The sequence below is a fragment of the Geotrypetes seraphini genome, chromosome 3, assembly GCF_902459505.1.
Source record: "Geotrypetes seraphini chromosome 3, aGeoSer1.1, whole genome shotgun sequence".
Taxonomy (NCBI): Eukaryota; Metazoa; Chordata; class Amphibia; order Gymnophiona; family Dermophiidae; genus Geotrypetes; species Geotrypetes seraphini.
In genome coordinates this window covers 205,436,651-205,459,014 of record NC_047086.1, presented here as the reverse complement: position 1 = coordinate 205,459,014, position 22,364 = coordinate 205,436,651, and the positions used below count along the sequence as shown (strand labels likewise).

At 46.4% G+C, this 22,364-nt stretch overlaps 1 protein-coding gene across 1 annotated transcript in view; it reads right to left on the bottom strand.

Moving 5' to 3' along the window:
• The window catches only part of SMAGP (small cell adhesion glycoprotein), a 73,540-nt gene that overhangs the window by 13,256 nt on the left and 37,920 nt on the right, over positions 1-22,364 (bottom strand). Inside the window, exons 3-4 of the mRNA XM_033938585.1 lie at positions 5,515-5,591; positions 3,970-4,047 (exon numbers count right to left, since the gene is read on the bottom strand). Coding sequence (XP_033794476.1) covers positions 3,970-4,047; positions 5,515-5,548 — 112 coding nt within the window. The 5' untranslated portion in view covers positions 5,549-5,591. The remainder of the gene's footprint in view (positions 1-3,969; positions 4,048-5,514; positions 5,592-22,364) is intronic.

The window sequence follows — 22,364 nt, the reverse complement described above, 5'->3', positions numbered from 1 at the left end:
CCCCTGCACTCTACTGAAACTGCCCTTGCCAAAGTCTTCAATGACCTTTTCCTGGACAGATCCACAGGCCACTACTCTATCCTGATCTTTCTTGGTCTATCCACTGATTTTGATACTGTAGACCAGGGGTGCCCACACTTTTTGGGCTTGTGAGCTACTTTTTAAATGACCAAGTCAAAATGATCTACCAACAATAAAATAAAAAAAAACCACAAAGCACACTGTATGCATAGAAAATGTTAATCATCATTCCTATTCCAGGGTTTTTCAAAGAGGTCAAAGCAGATGACTCTAAGCACTATCACCTCAGTAACAACCATACAAAAATAGACAAATATACCCCCTCTCTTTTTACTAAACCACGATAGCAGTTTTTAGCGCAGGGAGCTGCGCTGAATGCCCAGCGCTGCTCTCGACACTCATAGGCTCCCTGCGCTAAAAACCTCTATTGCGGTTTAGTAAAAAGGGACCTTAGTGTAAAATATAGACAGCAGATATAAATTCAGACACATTTTGATCACTAAATTTAAAATAAAATCATTTTCCCTACCTTGTCTGGTGATTTCATGAGTCTCTGGTTGCACTTTCTTCTTCTGACTGTGCATACAATCTTTCTTCCCTTCTTTTAGTCTGTATGCTTCTTCTCCTCCAGACCTCATTCCTTCCCCCCAACTTTTCCTTCCTCTTCCCTGCCCTTTCTTTCTCTCTGCCTCCCTTTCTTTTTTTTCTGTTTCTCTTCTTTCCTTCTTTCTCCCTGCCCTCCCCCAAGCCACTGCCACTGCCATTACCATCGGGGACCAGGACCCAAACGCCACCAATAACAGGCCCCAAGCTCTCCCTGCTTCGGCCAACCAGCATTCCTCTCCCCGACGTCAATTCTGCCGTCGGGAAGAGGAAGGCTGATCAGCCGAAGATCGTGATCAACCTATTGGGGGAAATGTTGCCGGGTCCTGCCTTCGCGGAAACAGAAAGTAGGCAGGACCCGGCAGGAAGAAGAACAAATGCTTCACTAACCTGTCTCCCGCATTAGCCCGTAGCGAACGCTTGCTTCAGGGCTCTCAACATGTGCGTGCAGGCTTCCCTTCTCCCCCCCCCCCCCCCCGGACATAACTTCCGGTTTCGGAGGGAAGAGAAGAGAAGCCTGCACGCACACGTTAGAGCCCGGAGCATAAGTTCGCTAGGGGCTGAAATTTCCAAGCCGGTTTTTTGGGGGGGGGGGTTTTAATGTTCAGCAGCGGCAGATGACAGCTGGGCGGACCGCCCAGCTAAAAGGCCCTAGGGAGAACACTGGAGAGGAAGGCTGATCGGCCAGTAGATCAGGACGGCAACACGAGTGCGATCGACTCGAGTTGCCTTCCTGAGCTACTGGTCGATCGCGATCGACGCGTTGGGCACCCCTGCTGTAGACCAATGCTTTCTCCATGATACACTGTCCTCACTCCAGGGCCCTGTTCTTTCCTGGTTCTCTTCCTATCTCTCACATCACACTTTTAGTGTATGCAGTGGTGATCCTCCTCCGCTGCACTCCCACTATCGATCAGAGTACCCCAGGGCTCTGTCCTGGGATCTCTTCTCTATCTATACTCATTCCCTTGGTGCTCTGATCTCTCATGGTTTTCAATATCACCTCTATGCGACTCCCAGATCTACCTCTCTACACCTGAAATCTCTACAGGAATCCAAGCCAGTCAGCTTGCTTGTCTGACATTGCTGCCTGGATGTCATGCCATCACTTATGTAGACATGAGAAGAATATATCCTCAATAGCCTCTCCCTTATTCTCACACTTATCAACAAGGTAATGATAAAGTATTTCAATGCTAACAGATCCTCAGAGATACCACCATAATACTCAAATACTTTCACTGTATCAGGCTTCATGTACCAAATCCTCACTGGGTCCTAATATATTAGTACTTAACTTGTGTTAGTTAAGTAGTCTAACTTGCAGAGATATTCGTGCCAACATGTTTCACCCAGCGGGTTTTTTCAAGGCTCATATCCCTAAATTAGCTCTCGCCACATTAACTGACCACCATAGAACAAAGATCACAAGATAACACAAGCTAAGTACTTCTAAGCATTGTAAAATAATCTTCCGATAAAGTTTGAAAATTACGAATGCTAATATATTAGGACCCAGTGAGGATTTGGTATGTGAAGCCCGATACAGTGAAAGTATTTGAGTATCATGGTGGTACTTCTGAGGGTCTGTTAGCATTGAAATACTTTATCATTACCTTGTTGATAAGTGTGAGAATAAGGGAGAGGCTATTGAGGATATATTCTTCTCCTGTCTACATATGTTCAACTTTTCTCTCACAAACGTTTGCAATATTAATTGATAGTGCAGTTTACTAATCACTTAAAACTAAACATGGCCAAGACTGAACTACTTATCCTTCTACCCAAACCTACATCTCCTCTCTCCTCACTCTCTATCTCAGTAGATAACACTCTTATCCTCCTTGTCTCATCAGCTCGCAGCCTTGGTGTCATTTTTGATTCTTCTCTCTCCTCCTCTAACAGACCACCAAAAACCTGTCGCTTCTTTCTCTATATCACCACCAAAATCTGACCTTTACATTACCCAAACCCTTATCCACTCCCTCATCACCTCTCGCCTATATTGCAATCTGCTTCTCACTGGCCTCCCGCGTAACCATCTCTCCCCCCATTCAATTGGTTCAGAATGCTACTGCATGACTTATATTGCACCAGAGTCACTATGATCACCCTTCTCCTCCAGTTACTTCACTGGCTCCCCAACCATTTACATACACAGTTCAAAACTCCTCTTATTGACTTACAAGTGTATTCACTTTTTAGTTTCTCAATCTCTCTCCTCCGTTGTCTCTTCCTACACTTGATCCCAGGAACTCCATTCATCAGGCAAATTTCTCTTATCTCTACACCCTTCTCTTCTACTGCCAACCTCAGATTGCGCCCATTCTCCCTTGCTGCACCATATGCCTGAAACAACCTGCCTGAATCAGTACATCAAGCTCCATCCCTGGAACTATTCAAATCCAAAATAAAAGCTCACCTCTTTGAGAATGCATTTAATTCATAACCCCTAACCCTAAGCACTCTGAGTAACTTCCTAAGCCCCTACTTGTTCTGTTGTCTGTTAATTAGATTGTAAGCTCTACTGAGCAGGGACTTTCTCTTAAATATGTTGTTATACAGCACTGCGTATCCTATCAGCGCTATAGAAATGTTAAATAATAGTAGTAGTAGCATGGCCATTAAATTGGAAAGTCAGCCATTTTCTGGCTGCAGAAAAAAAAAAAAAAAAAAGGCCCTAGCGCGCAGAAAGACCTGCATAAAGGTGTGCTAAAACCAAGTTTTGCCGAAATTTAGAAAAAAGGACTCCATAATTTGGTCTCTTTTCAGTGCAGGATGGGTAAGGCCAAAAGCCCGACTTTGCCTAGGTCATGATCCTGTGGCACTTGGGGGGGGGAACTATTTTTATAATTTCTTTTAAGTAGTAGAAAAATATGATGAAAAGTGATGGTGGAATACATGTAATTTGGGTGATCTGAAAAAGCAAAACAGAGAGAAGCATAATATATGGGAAAGATCACATGGGCTCAGAACTAGTTCTGAGTTCTGGAAAACCTGTTCTATCCCAGTGCTACCACTAGACATCTCCTGTATGCGCCTTATTCTATCCTGCTTGTGGATAGAGACAGCAATAACGTACAGAGGTGTGTATTAAAATGACAATAAAAAGCAAAACTATGAATTTTCAATCTCATTTATCATCTTCCTGTAAGATTCAGTGTGAACAGACCTTGATGTCATCAAGCACTGTTAAAAGCTGTCTTGCTACTGGCTAAAGCCTCTGTATCAAAGGATTCTGACAAGTGGGGGCACATCTCCCAAAAACAAATATTCCAGTTTTTTCAAGGATTCTGCCACACCAGTTGCATAACCCTTGTGCCCTGTGTCTGACTGACTTCATACCTGCAATAATGGCCACATTGATATCCTCTGGATGCGTGGTGTGACTCGTTGGTGTCTTGAGGGAAGGAGTAGTCAGTTCTTTCAAGTCCAGGTGATTAAATAACAAAGAATTAAAAAAAAAAAAAAAAGATATGTGAGTGAGGGCACCAGTATGGATCAGACCACTGGCCTCTTATTCACATGCTAAACAACAATGCCTGTTCTTCCAATATGGATTTCTGACTGGCCTCTTCACAGTTCAGAACAGCTGCATTGACCGTATCTTTTGTAAATCCTTTGATCAACTTTCTTTTATGCCCCACAGCAGTGTCTCAAACTTTTTTAGCTCCGGCACACTAAATAGAGAAAATGTTTCTTGCAGCACATTATAATTGAAATGATAAAATTGCAAAACCAACAAAAAATTAAAATTTGAGATTTATTTAAAATTCTTTAAGCAATGTATAGGTAATTGTAACAACAGTGAAACTAAAGTAGGTAGGTAGAACAGAATTGCTAATCAACATGATGGATGTGCTTGTTTTTGAGTGCAAATGAACTCAAAACGTGGCTCGATAGTCGACAAGCAAACACATATTTCATCATCCACCATTTGTGGTCGTCTTTTTTTTTTAAATTTCTGTCAGAACTGAAAATTCAAGTTTGCAAAGATAAGAAGATCCAATGGTAACAAAGCCTGGATTGCTTTGTTGCTCAAATTAACCACTGCATAAAAACTAAAACTAAAATTACTTGCTGTTAATTTTCAAGGACCAGTCACATCAAAGAATGTCTGAGTAGTTGTATCCTTACGCACACAGACCATCATAACATTGACAGACTTTTGCGTACACAACATACATGTCATCTATTCTAATGTATACCATTATATACTCTAACGTCGAGACCCCCAAAAAGGAAGAAAAATGGCTGACTCGAATATAAATCGGGTGGTTTAATATTCACCTGCCCTGCCCTGTCAGGCTCTGCACCCAGGCCCCTTCCTGCCAGGCACTGCACCCAGCCCTTTCCGTCCCTCCCCTGTCAAGCTCTGCACCCAGCCCCCCTCAGGCTCTGCATCCTGTCTCCCCTCCCTGCCCTGTCCGTCGTACCTCCTCTGCCGATCCCTGGTGGTCCAGAGGTGCATCGGGCAGGAACAAGCTTTCCACACTCCTGCCCTGCTGCTAACCTGGTCGGTCGGTGGTTTGTGCTGCGAGTTCTGGTTTCTTCAGCCACTGAGCGGCACAGAGCAGGAGTGTGCCAAAGCGTGCTCCTGCTCAGCAATGAGCGGCAGCATCAAAGAGAACATTTGTATATGAAACAGTGCATTGAAAAGGGGGGGGAGGGGGCACCCTATCTTTCTTCACTCACCAATCCATGTCAATGAGGGAGGAAGAGAAAAAGTTAAATCTGTTGGCGCTCTGACCCCCAATTTCTTGCCCCCCACCAACCCGACTAATCAGGCAAAACTACATACCGCTACCTACTCTATTTCATGCATTATATTTTCACAATGTACTTGAGGAATAAAAGGTATTTAATAAATATTTCTTTCAGAAATCTTACCAGCTATAGAAGTGTTGGTTACAGGGTTCGCCATAGCGTCTTAAGTTTTATTCTTCAAGTCAGGAGTTAATCTTGAACTGCAATCAGAAAAAAAGAACAAAAAACACGTTTAATGAAAACACCCAAAAGATAAAAGCTCACACTAAGCAAAAGATCTATTTTTAAAAGAATTCAATATCAAGTTACCAAGTTTATTTCAGCTTTGATTTACCACCCAATCAGTAGGCTTTCCAGGTGGTTCACAATATACTGATTAAAATACAAAATTTCTGAAATTTGCCTATGATTGCCAAACAAGTTATCATTGAGCACCAGGTAACCAGGGATAGGCCAAACCAGCTTTACTCCCATTTCATTTGAAAGTGTTAAGATAAGGTATTTTTTTACATTTTTATTCTAAGAGCAATTTCCTCCTACTGTTTTGGACGTCCAGTTCATTTAAAGGCACCATGAATCTTCATTTACAACTACCCAAAGATATTTATACAGTGAAGCTTTTATCAAGACTAGCCTGAAGAACGGCAAAAATCACCAGGATAGGAGCCACCTGGTCCTGAGCACACTAATGTTGGAAAACTTCCCATGCCTTAGCATAAGTAGAAACTATAGACTTCCCAGACTGGAGAAGAGCATCAATAACCACATCAGGATAGCCTTTGTGTTCTAAGGCTGCATGCTGAAGAGCCATGCCGTAATATCAAAGTGTGTTGGGTTTTCCATGCAGACAGGACTTGGCGTAAGCAGGTCTGGATGGGCGCTCAGCTAAAGGCTGCGACTTACTTAGACGCATCAGTTGTGTAATGTAATGTAATTTATTTCTTATATACCGCTACATCCGTTAAGTTCTAAGCGGTTTACAGAAAATATACATTAAAATTATAAGTAAGAAAGGTACTTAGAAATTCCCTTACTGTCCCGAAGGCTCACAATCTAACTAAAGTACCTAGAGAGTAATAAAGAAGTGAAAAGTAGAGATAGAGGAAAAATAAGAAAATAAACATTCTAACAAGACTGTATTGAACTAAGTACTTTGGAAGGTAGAAGAGAGGAGAGAAAGGAATAGATGCAGAAGGAGGGACCGTTGAACAAAAGAATTCTGGAGAAATTTAAATGATAGAAATAGAACAAAACAAAAACAAGTGGCATAACAATGAATAAGATTAAAAATAATTCATAAACTGGAAAAAAAGAAAAATAAAACATTGTCTTCAATCCACAGTTTCAGCTTCGGTGATGAAGTGAAGCAAGTAAGTTTTGGAGGAACAAAGACATTCCCAGAGAAAAGACTTCTTCAGGGAAGAGGTTTGGTTGATAGTCCCAGGATGCCCACATCTCCTCCTCTGCGATGGTCTCCTCCATGCAATCCTCCCCACGATACACTGCCCGTGCTCCAGCCGCTACCCTGAACGGCTGCTCCAAGGAGACTGCCCTAGATGAGGCCTGTGGTGACTGTTAGAGTTCCTCTTCTGCGGAAAAGCTGCCCGGTGCTGATTTTGGTGTGTGTTGGTGCCGCAGGAGCTGGGGCTGATAGGGAACCCCCTGCTTTGCTGTTGCTGCGTTCCCCACAGCGCACGGACTGTGCGACACCGGCAAGAAACTTTGGAGAACTTTGGAAACGCTGGGATTTCGGGGAAGAAGCCCTCAGACTCCGGGCCGGGCAAGCGCCAAACAGGCCGCTGCCACCGGAGCCAGGTGCGCAGGAGACAAGCTCCCTTCAGCTCCTCTAACTGCAGGCCATCGACCGCAGTGCGGCATCTACGCTGCTCTCGCCTCAGGAGCCTGGCTCGATCGCTGCCTCCGGCCGCCCGCCTGAAACCTGCCACCTCCCTTTCCACTCCCAAACAGGGGCAAACTGCAACACTGTGTACCACAGACTGTGAGGTCAATCTGGAGCCACCAGAAAGATGTGGCCCAGATGGACCACAATCCGCTGAATGACCCAGCCTATCATGGGCCAGGGAGAAAAGACATACATGAGAAGCTCCTGAGGTCACGGCTGCACTAGAGCATCCAGACCTCATTTCCAGGCTTGGATCTTCGAATGAAGAAACAATCTGCTTTCTTGTTCTTTGCCATGGCTACGAGATCAAAGCAGGGCTGACCCCAGCACCGCATTATAGTTCAGAACGCCGCTGAGGACAGGGCCCACTCACCGGATCTAAAAAGTCTGTCTGCTGAGGAAGTTGGCTTGAACATTGTTGACTCCTGCCACACTTGCTGCTGAGTGCACCTGGAGGTGGTGTTCTGCCCACAAGAAAAGAAGGCAGGTTCCTGAGCAAAAGGGGGTGCACTCTTGGTCCCTCCCTGGTGATTGACATAGGCTACTGCTGTCGGAGAAGACCCTGACCACTTGGCCCTCTCCAGAGTCTTCTACAATCATATCAGAGCCACCCGAATGGCTCTCAGCTCCAATATATTGATTGGCCATTTCCTCCGAGAGGATGTCCAACATCCCTGGATGGGACAACGATTGCAGTGGGCAACCCATCCCCTAAGCCTGGCATCTGTCATCACCATGATCCAGGAGGCAATCCACAGCAGAACACCCTTGCAAAGCGACTGCAGGAGAAGCCATCAAGCCATGCTGGCCCAAGCCTGCAGATCCCAGCAAGAGAGGAAGGCCCTTGCCCAAGGAACCACATCCAACATGGCAGCCATGGATTCCAGGACCTGAAAACAGTCATATGCCGAAGGAGCCAGCTGTTCCAGAAGGGTAAAATCAGGGCACATAGTTTCTGTCTGCATGCTTCAGGATGATAGATGCAACCCACAGCCATGTCGAAGAGAACGCCCAGATATTCAAAAAAGACTGTATGGGCGTCAGATTACCCTTTCTGTAGTTCACAATCCAGCCCAGGTCCTCCAGCATCTGGATCACCAGATCCACTGTGCGTTGACCTTCAGCCAACGAGGGAGCCCTGATCAGCCAGTCATCCAAGTAATGGTATACATGCAGACCATTTTCCGTAAGTAAGCTGCCACAACCATCACCTTGGTGAAGGTATGTGGAGCCACTGCCAGACCCAAGGGCAGAGCTGAGAATCGGTAAGGGTGATCCAATACATGAAACCGCAAGTATTTGCAGTGGACCGGAAATATCGGAATGTGCACGTAAGCTTCTGTGATATCAAGAGAGGCGAGGAACTTTCCCAGGGCCACTGCTGCAATGACCAATCACATTGTCTCCATGAGAAAGCATGGAACTCTGAGAGCCGCATTCACGTGCTGAAGCTTCAGAATAAGCCTCCAATCTTCAAAGCATTTCTGTGGCACTATAAAGCATATAGAATATCTTTCTGAGCCAAGAGTTTGGGCAACACTGGCTCTATAGCTTGAATATCCAGCGAACGTTGAATAATGGCATAAACATTGAGCACCTTGTCTGGGTCAACCTGCGGGAGAGTTCACAACTACTCCGTCAGAGTCCGGGCAAATTCCAACTTGTAGCCCGTCCGAATAATGTCCAAGACCCACTGGTTGGACAAAATGCGAAACCAGGTGGGCAGGAATGCCAAGAGTCTGTCCCTTATCTGTAGAGGAGTATCCCCCCAGCCTGGCATCATTGCACCTTTTAGGGAGAGGGCGCAGAACAAGAGACAGAGGACTGAGATCACCTATAGCCGGCATATTGGTGCCGGGAGCCATGAAAATTAAGAGCAACCAGAACCTCTAGAGGGTCTATCAGGCAGGGTCTTAGGGTGACGGTCCACCACAGAAATCATGAGGTCGTCCAGGCCCTTACCAAACAATAACTGCCCCTTAAAAGGAAGTCTAGCCAAAGTAGCATTGGAAGTGGAATCACCAGCCCATTGCCAGATCCAGAGCATCCTGCAGGTAGAAATGGAGTGCGCTGACACTTTTGCTAAAACCTGCAGGTGGTCATATAATACATCAGCAACAGAATCTGACCGAGCCACAAGAAGTTGAGGAGGATCCATAGCCTCACTCTCCAGCATGCTGCAGCCAAGACAGATGTGTGTGACAAAGGACGCTGCCAAAGCATCTTTTATGCATAAAGCAGCTGCATCGAAGAGTCTCTCGGACCACATCCACACAGCAGTCCTGCATATCTGTAAGCACCATACCACTTTCATTGAGTAGGTGTGCTTAGTCACCTGCACAACTAAAGAATCCACCCTAGGCTGACCCAGAAGCTGTTGGCACTCCTATGCCAGAGGATACAAGCGAGACATGGCTCTTGCTATCATAAGAGCACCTTCTGGAAAGTCAGACTGCTCCGAGATTAGAATGTTCACATCAGGGTGCCAGAGGTAGGTAGCAGACTGAGTGCATACCACAAAGCCAGGAGGACTGGCCAGGAGCTGGCTGACTAAATTCAACTCATAGAAACATAGAAACATAGAAGATGACGGCAGAAAAGGGCTACAGCCCATCAAGTCTGCCCACTCTGCTTACCCACCCCCTGTCTATGCCCTAATGACCCAATTTCCTTATCTTGACCCTCGTAGGGATCCCACATGGGTATCCCATTTATTCTTAAAGTCTGGCACGCTGTCTGCCTCGATCACCTGCACTGGAAGCTTGTTCCAATGATCAACCACTCTCTCTGTGAATAAATACTTTCTGGTGTCGCCATGAAATTTTCCGCCCCTGAGTTTGAGCGGGTGCCCTCTTGTGGCCGAGGGTCCCTTGAGAAAGAAAATATCATCTTCCACTTCGACACGTCCCGTGAGGTACTTAAATGTTTCGATCATGTCTCCCCTCTTCCTACGTTCCTCAAGAGTGTAGAGCTGCAATTTGTTCAGTCTCTCTTCGTACGAGAGACCCTTGAGCCCCGAGATCATCCTGGTGGCCGTCCGTTGAACCGATTCAATTCTGCGCACATCTTTACTGTAATGTGGCCTCCAGAATTGCACACAGTACTCCAGATGAGGTCTCACCATGGCCCTGTACAACGGCATTATGACTTCAGGCTGACGAAACTTCTATTGATACAACCCAATATCTGCCTTGCCTTAGATGAAGCCTTCTCCACTTGATTGGCAGTTTTCATGTCTGCACTGATGATTACTCCTAAATCTCGTTCTGCTGAAGTCCTAGTTAAAGTTTCTCCGTTCAAGAAGTACGTCCTGCATGGATTTCCGCTTCCGAGGTGCATGACCTTACATTTCTTAGCATTGAAGCCTAGCTGCCAGGTTGAGGACCAACTTTCCAATGTAAGCAGGTCCTGCGCCATATAATTCTGTAAACTGCATTCACTTACTATATTACATAGTTTGGCGTCATCGGCGAATAGTGTTATTTTACTTTGAAGCCCTTGAGTCAGATCCCCTATGAATATGTTGAAAAGGAGTGGACCCAGGACCGAGCCCTGCGGCACTCCACTGGTCACCTCCGATGTTTTAGAGAGGGTACTATTAACCACCACCCTCTGAAGTCTGCCACTCAACCAATCATTGACCCATGCAGTTAGTGTCTCTCCTAACCCCATCGATTCCATCTTGCTTAGCAGCCTGCGGTGTGGGACACTGTCAAAAGCTTTCCTGAAGTCCTGGCTTGCATACAGAAGGTAAAATCTGTAGGTAGTGCTAAGGAGCCCAGTTAAGTACAACAGAGGCACAGAGAAAAAATCTGGAGTGGATTCCTTCTGCAGATGGCACACAGCCATGGGGACACAACCCACTTGTCTAGAATGTCTCACCTATTTTACTGGAAATTGAGTTATTCTGCTGGCTAAGTAATCAAGAAAATGCAGATTCAAATGCAACAAACTACATCTTTCTATTATTTCATTTACCAGAGATATACCGTTTCAATTAACTAAAAATTTTTATTTATAAATAGAAACCAACTGACATTGTTGCCTCGTTTCTCAAGTAAGCGTGCACTAATATTTGGTACCTTTTCTTAGGATTGTGACACAAAGGAATGAATATCCTCCATGTAAGCGTTGTCAGTTAACTCCCAACAGCAGCATAACATAGTAAATCCTGTCAAGCTCTACAGTACATTGTCTATCCAGTCTGACCAACAAGGTGGCTAGAGCCATACCTACCACAGACAGTCTGGTCAATAAGTGCCACCATTGCCCAATAGACGAGACTTCCTTCTTCTCCCCTGTCCAAAGGCTGCCTCCACCCACCCTAGCCCACCTGAGCTCTCTCTATTAGACTCTAAGGGCTAGATTCTGAAACTTTGTGGTAAAACTTGATAGGCTGCTGTCACAGCCTTTTCTGTAGTGATTTCAAAAAGGTGAATCATTCTCCAAAACCCTCGCATGCAAATGAGGTTGGTGGAGAATAGCGAAGATTCACTAAATGTGCATGTGCCCTTTTGCTGGTGGTAGTGATGGGCACATGCACAGAATAAACGTAAAAATTAAAACACAAAAAACAAATCGAAGATCGGCAGGAGGGATGTCCACTCCCTCTCGTCACCAAAGTCAAGCATCCCCCCATGAAATAGGTGCCCACTCCCTCCTGCTGCCAAGCAACATCCCCAACCTCTGGCAGGAGAGCTGCCCACTCCTTGCCGCCAATCAACACCTCCCCGACAGCCCCCGTGCCTCCAATGACACCGCCCCGCTCCCTCCCCTTACTTACGATGGTTGGCTGGGAGGATGCCTACTCTGCAGGCCGGCAAGCTCACCTCTTCAAAATGGTGGGCCTTCCCCTTCCTGGTGCATCCTGGGATGCACCAGGGAGGGGCCTAAGGCTCTGATTGGCCCAGTTGTAAAAGAAATAGGTATAATCGCCCCCCCCCCCCCCCTCAAGCACTGACTGGTAGCCTTTTACTCATGACCCTTGTTTTAAAATCCCAGCATTAGAAAACCCTAACTACAATGACATTTAAATGTGCTGTGAGCTATTATCTATCCCAGGCTTTCTGCAGTTAGCTCATGTGTAAAGCTCATTTCTATAGTGGGTGCACACAGAAAACTGTGCAAAAGTCAAGATCACCTGTGCACAAACCTAGCATACTTTACTTCAGTGTTCTTCACTAATTTTTATATGTTGGGGACACTATGGATCCAAACGAACTAGAGAAGGGCCATCAAATATCTTCCCAAATAGCACTGCAACACTTTTGACCAGCAGTATCCTCCAGGAGGTGTGTATTTCCAAAATGCTTTTTTGTCTACTGAGAAATGACTTGCCCTTCAAGCATGCAGCATCCATTTCCTATTTTTTGTTATGAATTTAGGTAGAGAGGCAAGAGTAACAGGGAATAAAAATCCAGAATAAGGAAGGCCACCCCAGAGGTCTCCAGTGCCACCATTAGCCCCCAGGCCTTGCATTAAAGAACACTGCTTTTAACTGCATCAGCCCAGGGGCAGAAGAGTAGCTCACCAACATAGAAATAAAGCCAGTGGAATATTTCCAACTTTTTATTTCCTGCTTCTAATCTGTCTACCACCTGTCCTCACCAATGATGTTTCCCCAGCAGTAATTAACAGGGTTACAGGATAATACAGCTATTAGTGAGCCTGGAAGACGTACGCAGGCAGCTAGAAAAACTAAAAACTGACAAATCCCCGGGTCCGGACGGAATCCATCCAAGGGTTCTGAAGGAACTAAAGGAGGAGATAGCGGAACTACTGCAGCAAATTTGCAATTTATCCCTGAAAACAGGCGTGATCCCAGAGGACTGGAAGATAGCCAATGTTACGCCCATCTTTAAAAAGGGATCAAGAGGTGACCCGGGCAACTACAGACCGGTGAGTCTGACCTCAGTTCCGGGTAAAATGGTGGAAGCACTTATAAAAGACAACATTGATGAACATTTTGAAAGAAACAAACTTCTGACAACCAGTCAACATGGTTTCAGCAAGGGGAGATCGTGCCTAACTAACTTATTGCACTTCTTCGAAGGAATTAACAAACAGATGGACAGAGGTGACCCCATAGACATCATATATCTAGACTTCCAAAAAGCCTTTGACAAAGTACCCCACGAACGCCTACTTCGAAAACTGAAGAACCATGGGGTGGAAGGAGATGTACATAGATGGATCAGAAACTGGTTAGCGGGTAGGAAACAGAGGGTGGGAGTGAAGGGCCACTACTCGGACTGGAGGAGGGTCACGAGTGGTGTCCCGCAGGGCTCGGTGCTTGGGCCGTTGCTATTTAATATATTCATAAATGATCTAGAAACAGGGACGAAGTGTGAGATAATTAAATTTGCGGACGACACAAAACTATTTAGTGGAGCTCGGACTAAAGATGACTGCGAAGAATTGCAAAGAGACTTGAACAAACTAGGGGAATGGGCGACGAGATGGCAGATGAAATTCAACGTTGAGAAATGTAAAGTACTACATGTGGGTAGCAGAAACCCAAGGTGCAGCTATACGATGGGAGGGATATTATTGAAGGAGAGTACCCAAGAAAGGGACTTGGGGGTAATGGTGGACATGACAATGAAGCCGACGGCACAGTGCGCAGCGGCCGCTAAGAAGGCGAATAGAATGCTAGGCATAATCAAGAAGGGTATTACAACCAGAACAAAAGAAGTTATCCTGCCGTTGTATCGGGCGATGGTGCGTTCTCATCTGGAGTACTGCGTCCAATATTGGTCGCCGTACCTTAAGAAAGATATGGCGTTACTCGAGAGGGTTCAGAGAAGAGCGACACGTCTAATAAAAGGGATAGAAAACCTTTCATACGCTGAGAGGTTAGAAAAACTGGGACTCTTTTCCCTGGAGAAGAGGAGACTTAGAGGAGATATGAGACTTACAAGATCATGAAGGGCATAGAGAGAGTGGAGAGGGACAGATTCTTCAAACTTTCGAATAATAAAAGAACAAGAGGGCACTCGGAAAAGTTGAAAGGGGACAGATTCAGAACGAATGCTAGGAAGTTCTTCTTTACCCAACGTGTGGTGGACACCTGGAATGCGCTTCCAGAGGACGTAATAGGGCAGAGTACGGTACTGGGGTTCAAGAAAGGATTGGACAATTTCCTGTTGGAAAAGGGGATAGAGGGGTATAGATAGAGGATTACAGTTCAGGTCCTGGACCTGATGGGCCACCGCGTGTGCGGACTGCTGGGCACGATGGACCTCTGGTCTGACCCAGCGGAGGCACTGCTTATGTTCTTATGTTCTTATCTCTAGTATCTTTTTCTGCAGTAATAAGGAAACGCCACTCCAGACTGGCAGCCAACTCAAGAACTTCAGTGGTGCCAGACTTGCCGTCATTTTCTATATTTCTAGGAACCTGGAGACCCCCAAGTCCAATTGCCTCTACACTTTCCTCAATGCACGTCTCCAAATGCATCTCAAGGTTCTGTTCTAGGGCCTGTTTTTTAAAACATTTTTATAAGCGATATTGCTGAAGGGCTGTCAGATAAGATTTGCCTCTTTATGGATGATATCAAAATCTGCAATACAGTAGACACCCCAGATGTGTGAATAACAAAGACAGACCTTGAAGAATGGTTTGAAATTTGGCAGCTAAAATTTAATGCTAAGAAATGCAAGGTGAGGGGGGGGGGTCACATGATGCAGCTTGCTTGAGAGGACACGGGAGAGGTGAGCTCCATTCCTACCTTCGATAAACTGGCTATATTCTCCTGCTTAATTATCCCCCCCCACCCCGACTCCCTTCTTACCTCCGACTGTGGTAGCAGAATGCCCAGGCTTGTTTGTGAAGTGCAGCAGCACTTGGCATGTCAATCCGCACAACAAAACCGGCCCGAGAGAAAACTCCAGTCACCCTCAGCCAAGATGGCGGCACAGCCCGCATCTTTTACGATCCTGGCGGGTGACTGGATCCAGGAGATCACCTGCTCCGTGTCGGCGGCACTAGCGGACCACCTTAATAAACTTCAATTGGCTTTGGAGAAGGTAAACGAAAAATTTGACTCGCAGAACTGCTGGATTTTGGAAGTGGAGCAGCAGGTCTCCACTGCCGAGGACATGTGTAGCATGTTGGAGACGCAGATGGCGGACTTGACCCGGAGGAACACCGAGATGCAGGATCGGCTGTAGAAGCTTGAGAACAGGAGCCGGCGTAACAATCTGCACTTGGTCGGCCTGCCTGAGACAGTTAAGGATGCAGATCTGTATGACATCTTCAGCGATTGGTTGTCGGGTAAACTTGGCCTGTCTGGCTCAGGCCGGCGATTTGAGTGCGAGAGGGCCCACTGTATCGGCAGCAAGGCTTCGGATGGCAACTGGACACACACTGCAATTGCATTTTTCAGCAACTGGCATTTCGCCAGTCTTGAGCACTGGACTATTTAGGATCTAAACTGCTCCTTTTCAATGATTATTTGATGTGGGTAGCGGCTCAGCGAAAACTGATGTTGCCCATTTGCACTGCCCTCCACAGCCGAGGAGTTCAGTTCGTCCTAGCTTACCTTGTGCACCTCAGAGTCTGGTAGAATGGCAAGTCTGTGCTTCTTACCACTGTGGAAGAGGTGCGAGCCTACCTAGACAAGCTGCCGGCCTGAGGCCCTTTTTTCTACCCTGGATCTGGCTAGCCCTTGCCGGTGCCAATGTTTGACCTTCTGGGTGCGCTCAGAGTGTCTGGATCTGCAGATCTGGGGCTGGCCCCAGGAGATCTCGGTACTGGTCTCTCTGATACCTGGCTTTTCTTGGACCAGCTAGATCAGGGGTGCCCACACTTTATGGGCTTGCGAGCTACTTTTATAATGACTAAGTCAAAATGATCTACCAACAATAAAATTTAAAAAAAAACACAAAGCACACTGAAAGGCAGAGAAAATGTTAAATATTCATATTCCGGGTTTTTTCAAAGAGGTCACGGCAGATGACTCTATGCAATGTCACCTCAGTAACAAAATACAAAAATAGACAAATACACCCCCTCCCTTTTTACTAAACCACAATAGTAGGTTTTAGCACAGGGAGTTATGCTGAATGCCTCGTGCTGCTCTCAATGCTCATAGGCTCCCTGCGCTAAAAAACGCTATTGTGATTTAGTAAAAGGGAGCCATAGTGCAAAATATAGACAGCAGATATAAATTCTCAAAACCGACACATATTGATCACTAAATTGAAAATAAAATCATTTTTCCTACCTTTGCTGTTTGGTGATTTCATGAGTCTCTGGTTGCACTTTCTTCTTCTGACTGTGCATCCAATCTTTCTTCCTTTCTTTCAGCCTCCTTTATGTTTCCTCTCCTCCAGACCTCATTCTCTCCCCCAACTTTTTCTTTCTGTCTCCCTGTTCCCCCTTCTTTCTGTCTTCCTGTCTGCCCCCTTTCTTTCTTTCTCCGTGCCCTCCCCAAGCCACTCGGTTTGCTGCCACCGCCATCGGGGAACAGCCCCCAAGCCACCGCCGTCCCAAGCTTTCCCTGCAGAAGCGTCGCGCTGATCAGCATTCCGCTCCCTGACGTCAATTCTGACGTAGGAGAGGAAGTTCCGGGCCAACAAGGCATTTCTCCTCATTCCATCCAGCCTGAGCCCCATCTCTCCTTGATCCAGAATTTCCCATCTGTGTCTGTCAGAATTACCATTCCACCTATTTTCCAGCATCACCCTTCTTTGTGTCCATCTCACTTATATCCCTATCTCACCACTTTTTCAGAATCTTCATTTGTCTCTGTCCTTGTCTTTACCGCATGTTCACCATTTGCCCTTTCAATGTCTTTATCTCTCCCCCCTCACACACTTTTTCAGCATTACTTCTATGTCTCTATTTCACCTCCTCTTCATGTCCCCTCTGTATCTCTATCCTTATTCAGTAGGTCCTGCTTACTCTTTCTCTTCTTTGTGTCACTATCTCCATTTTCAGCTTTCCCCCCTTTTCCTTTGTTAATGCACCCTGTAGCCAGAATCTTTCCACCCTCCCTCCACTCCGGCCCAGCCCAGTATGAAATATTTCCTTTTGTTTCCCTCCCTTCTCTCTCTCTTTCTCTCTCTCTTCTGCTCCCTCACCGAGTCCTGCATCTGGCCCTCTCCCTTCTACCTGCACCTGGCAAAACCCTGTGCTCCGCGGCTCTCTTAAGCAACTCGTCAGCAGCGGTGATCAAGACAAGCTGCCGACATCGAGGCCTTCCCTCTACGAGTCCCGCCTTTGTGGAAAAAGGAAGTTGAAACAAGCGGGGCTCGCAGAGGGTAGGCCCCGACGTCAGAAGCTTGTGTCGATCACTGCTGCTGAGTTGCCGAAGAGAGCCGCGGAGCAGGGGGTGTGGCCGGAAGCAGGTAGAAGGGAGAGGGCTGCTGGAAGAGGTAGAAGTTCTGGAGTATGACACCGACCCGGGCCAGGATGATTTATTTTTCAGGCTGTTGCTGCTGCCGCCGCAACGCCACCACGCCCCCCCCGAAATGACAAAAACAGCCTAATGCCCGGCGTCGGCGTCTTTGACGTCAGGGAGAGGAAGGCTGATAGGCCCGGTAGATCGGGACAGCAACACGAGTCTATCACAGAGCCCGGGATGGGCTCTGCGATCGACTTACATTCCCTTCCTGAGCTACTGGTCGATCGCGATCGACGCGTTGGCCACCCCTGAGCTAGATGGTTGGAGCATTTTGCTGTTAGGTCCTGTTTTATTTGGCCTGGACCTGGTGTTGTTAGCAGTGCCCTTGCGGTCCTCAGAGAGCTTGTGCATCCTTTTATCTGGATTATGGGCCTGCGGGCTTGGGATTTCATCACATGCACTGCTGTTGAGCATTCCCCTGCATGGATACCGGGTCCACTGTCTCATTCTGTGCCAGATGCCCAGTGGAGTATTGGCTTTGGCGGGCCATCTCTCACCATACTCTTGAAGGGATTGTTTGTATCTGCAGAGTACTGCTGATCTGGGGCTCTTTCCCTATTCTGCCCATGTACTATTGAGTTGAGGTTTCCCTGTCTGTTACCACTGTTTATTCTATGCGGGGTCCTGTGCTTCGGATGTTTGCCTGTTTTTCTTCAAGTTCTGCTTTGGGAGGGGGGGGGGATGAGGGGGAGGTGGGAAGGGCGGGAGCAGAGATGTCCTCTGGGCAAATTTTAGGGACGTATTTGGAGATGTGTGCGGGGTACACGAGGAAGGCTTGGGGTGGGGAGTGGGTTTATCAGGGTGTATAAATGGGGGTATGCTAGGACATATGTATGTGATAGGGACATTGCTTGGAATGCAGGTGGGGGGATTTTGTGCTTGTATTATGCTTGCCCAATTCTGCAGTACAGCCATTGGGCTCGGCTGGGAGGCCCTGGTGTGGCTGGGATTGGTGTATTACTGTCTGATTGCACTCTCTTTCTGGATGAGTATGGCTGACTTGAAAGTGACCACATTTAATGTGGATGGCATTAAGTCCCCCATAAAGAGATCTAGAGCTTTGTCCAGCCTTCGTAAATTGGGTACTGATATTGTTTATTTACTCTCTCTCTCGCTGGAACATGCCAAACTTAAACGTAGCTGGGTAGGGGAGGTGTTCTCATTGGTTTTTGAAGGCAGACAACGAGGGGTTGCCATTCTCATACATAAAAGCTTACCCTTTTACCTTCATAAACAAATTCAAGAAAAGAGGGCCGCTTTGTTCACCCAGAACAAACTAGTTCTGGGTGAGCTGTGGGGTCTTAAGCTTTTACTGTGCAACCTGTATGCCCTCAAATGTCTACTGCCATAAATTATTTTCCTCTGTTCTGGCCCAAATTTCTCAATACCCTGAGTATCGTTTGGTTGTGGGTGGGGATCTTAACATCACCGTGAACCCCCGGGGTAGATTGCAAGCTGCCTAGGGTGCGCAAAAAGGATCATGACAATGGGGGGGGGGGGGGGGGGGGACCTGGTGGACATCTGGTGTACTCTGCACCCATATGACAATGACTTCACCTTTTACTCCCACGCTCACAAGGTGCATGCCAGGTTGGATTACATTCTCCTGGATATCAGAACAACATATATTCCAGTCACACAGCCAACAATTCTCTTGCATAGAGGTCCAGAGGGATATCAGATTGCCCTCCAAGCAGCATAGCTCAAGAGGGTTACGTCCTCATTTTACCTGGAGGCACCTCTAAGAACATAAGAAGTTGCCTCCACTGGGTCAGACCGGAGGTCCATCTCGCCCAGCGGCCCGCTCCCGCGGCGGCCCACCAGGTCCTTGACCAGTGAAGTGAATTTTTGACCTTTATAATCTACCTCTACTTCTATAACCTACCTCTGCTGCTCTCTGTACCTCTCAATCCCTTTATCCTTTAGGTACCTATCCAAACCTTCCTTAAACCCCTTTACTGTGCTCTCGCCTACTACAACCTCCGGAAGAGCATTCCATGCGTCCACCACCCTCTGGGTAAAAAAGAACTTCCTAGCATTGGTTCTAAACCTGTCCCCTTTCAATTTCTCCGAGTGACCCCTGGTGCTCGTGGTCCCTCGCAGTTCGAAGAATCTGTCCTTATCCACTTTCTCTATGCCCTTCAGGATCTTGAAGGTTTCTATCATGTCTCCTCTAAGTCTCCTCTTCTCCAGGGAGAACAGCCCCAGCATTTTCAACCTGTCGGCGTATGTAAAGTTTTCCATACCTCTTATCAGCTTAGTCGCTCTTCTCTGGACTCCCTCGAGTACAGCCATGTCTTTCTTGAGGTACGGCAACCAGTACTGGACACAGTACTCCAGGTGAGGGCGCACCATTGCATGATACAGCGGCATGATAACTTCCTTTGTCCTGGTAGTGATACCCTTTTTGATGATGCCCAGCATTCTGTTTGCTCTCTTTGAGGCTGTCGCACACTGCGCTGATGGTTTCAAAGTTGTGTCCACCATCACCCCCAGGTCTCTTTCAAGGTTGCTCGCCCCTAGCAATATTCCCCCCATTTTGTAGCTGAACATCGGGTTCTTTTTTCCTATGTGCATGACCTTGCATTTCTCTATGTTGAAACTCGTTTGCCACTTTTTTGCCCACTCCACCAGTCTCGTCAGGTCCCTTTGCAGGTCTTCACAATCCTCCATGGTTTTGACCCTGTTGCAGAGTTTGGTATCATCAGCAAATTTAATGACCTCACATTTCGTCCCCGTCTCCAGGTCGTTGATAAACACTTTGAATAGGAGGGTCCTAACACCGATCCCTGTGGCACTCCGCTCGTGACCCATTGCCAGTCTGAGTAATGCCCTTCTACTCCAACCCTCTGTTTTCTGCCCGCCAGCCAGTGTCTAATCCATCGGTGGACATCCCCTTGCACCCCGTGATTCCACAGCTTCTTTAGCAGCCTTTCGTGGGGTACCTTGTCGAAGGCTTTTTGGAAGTCAAGATATATGATGTCTATGGCTTCCCCTTTATCCTATATTTTTTTGTTGATCTTCCTTATTAAATATTATTACTTTCCTATTATTGCACTTAAATAAGTACTTTTAATTTTAAATAGTTCACTTAGCTTTCAACTTTTAGCCATTATAAGGAATCCCCTCTTTTGGAGAGCTGATGGCTGCAAGCGTGAGATGACATTAGATAACTTCCCCATTGCCTTGAAAGAGAGAAAGAAACGCTTTCCTTTCTTATTAACAATAATCAAATTGCAAAACATTTAAGACCTGTACGCACCCCGATCAGAGAATCACAGGAAAAGATCGCACAGGTTAACAGTCCTCTTCACCAGCCCCTCCCCTCCCTTCATCCCCCTCCCCCTTCCTTCTCTCTTCTTTTATTCAGTCCTCAACACAACACAACAAACTAAATTTTTTATGACCCCACTGCCTCCCACTGGTAGTTTTCACCCCTGTTCTGCTGGCTTCAATATGATGCCTGAATATATAAAGAAATCAGGTCCTGCAAGATCACGCTTCAACCAGAGGTGTAGCCAGATGTTCCAGGTTGGGTGGGTCTGAGCCCAAAAGTAGGAGGGTATACTATTCCCTACCTCGTGACCCCCAAATACAATAAATACCTGAGCATAGAGGGCCTCAAGACCTGTCAGCTGAAGAAATCCTGCTCCGGTGGCCTAGGAAAAACTACTGTACTCGCAGCAGCCAGCAGCTCAGAGAGCATGCTGCTGGTTAGTGAGCGGGGGAGCGTTTTGGGCTGCCAGAGCAAGATCTCTTCAACTAGCAGGACTTGGGGTTCCCTTGCCTGCCATAAAAGAAGGTGCTACAATCTTGGGTGGGTTTGAACCAGGCCCACCTGTGGCTATTCCACTGGCTTTCAACCTCTGGGCTCGGTAATAGTCCACACACTTGCTGCCCAAGGGGATTGTTGAATGACTCAAAGGGTGACTCTATAGTTTAATAGAGTATCTATAGAAGCTTGAGGGGGAAGATGGCTTCTTCCACACTATTGAAGAATGCAAGCCTGCCAGCACTCTCCCCAAGAGATGGTGCTTAGACTCCTTGCGAGTACAAATCCAGCATAGTTCACTTTCAACCAATGCAGAACTACACAGCCAAGAACTGTTCAGTATTATCTTTGCAATTCCTGTACTATTTTTATTCTTAACATCTGACGCTCTTGGTGCGGGCAATTATATTTTCTTCCCTTGATTATTGCAACATTTTGTATGTTGGTTGTTCAGAAGGGTGTTTAGATTGCCTTCAATTACTGCAGAATACGGCAGCTAAATTTATTTTTAGGGCTATGAGATGTGATAGGGCTACCAATTTGTGCTCAATGTAAATTTAAGATGTGTACAACTGTCTTTTGAATCCTTCAAGGGATGGCACAATCTTATTTGCCTGCTTTAGAATTGTCAAAGAATAAATTGTCTCTCAAAAAATTTGCAACTTTTTGTTTCCATCTGCAAGAAAATTTCGCTTGAAGCGATACCTGGTGGCATCCTTCTCATATCAGGCTAAAACTCTGGAATGTTCTACCAGTGGCTCTGAGACCAAAACCTTCTTATTATGTATAAGGATTCTGTAAATTTAAGCCACTATACTCATGCCTACAAAAAAATGTTCATTTATAAATGGCTCCTGTAAGGGTGTGCCCAACATCAACTATCAGCAACC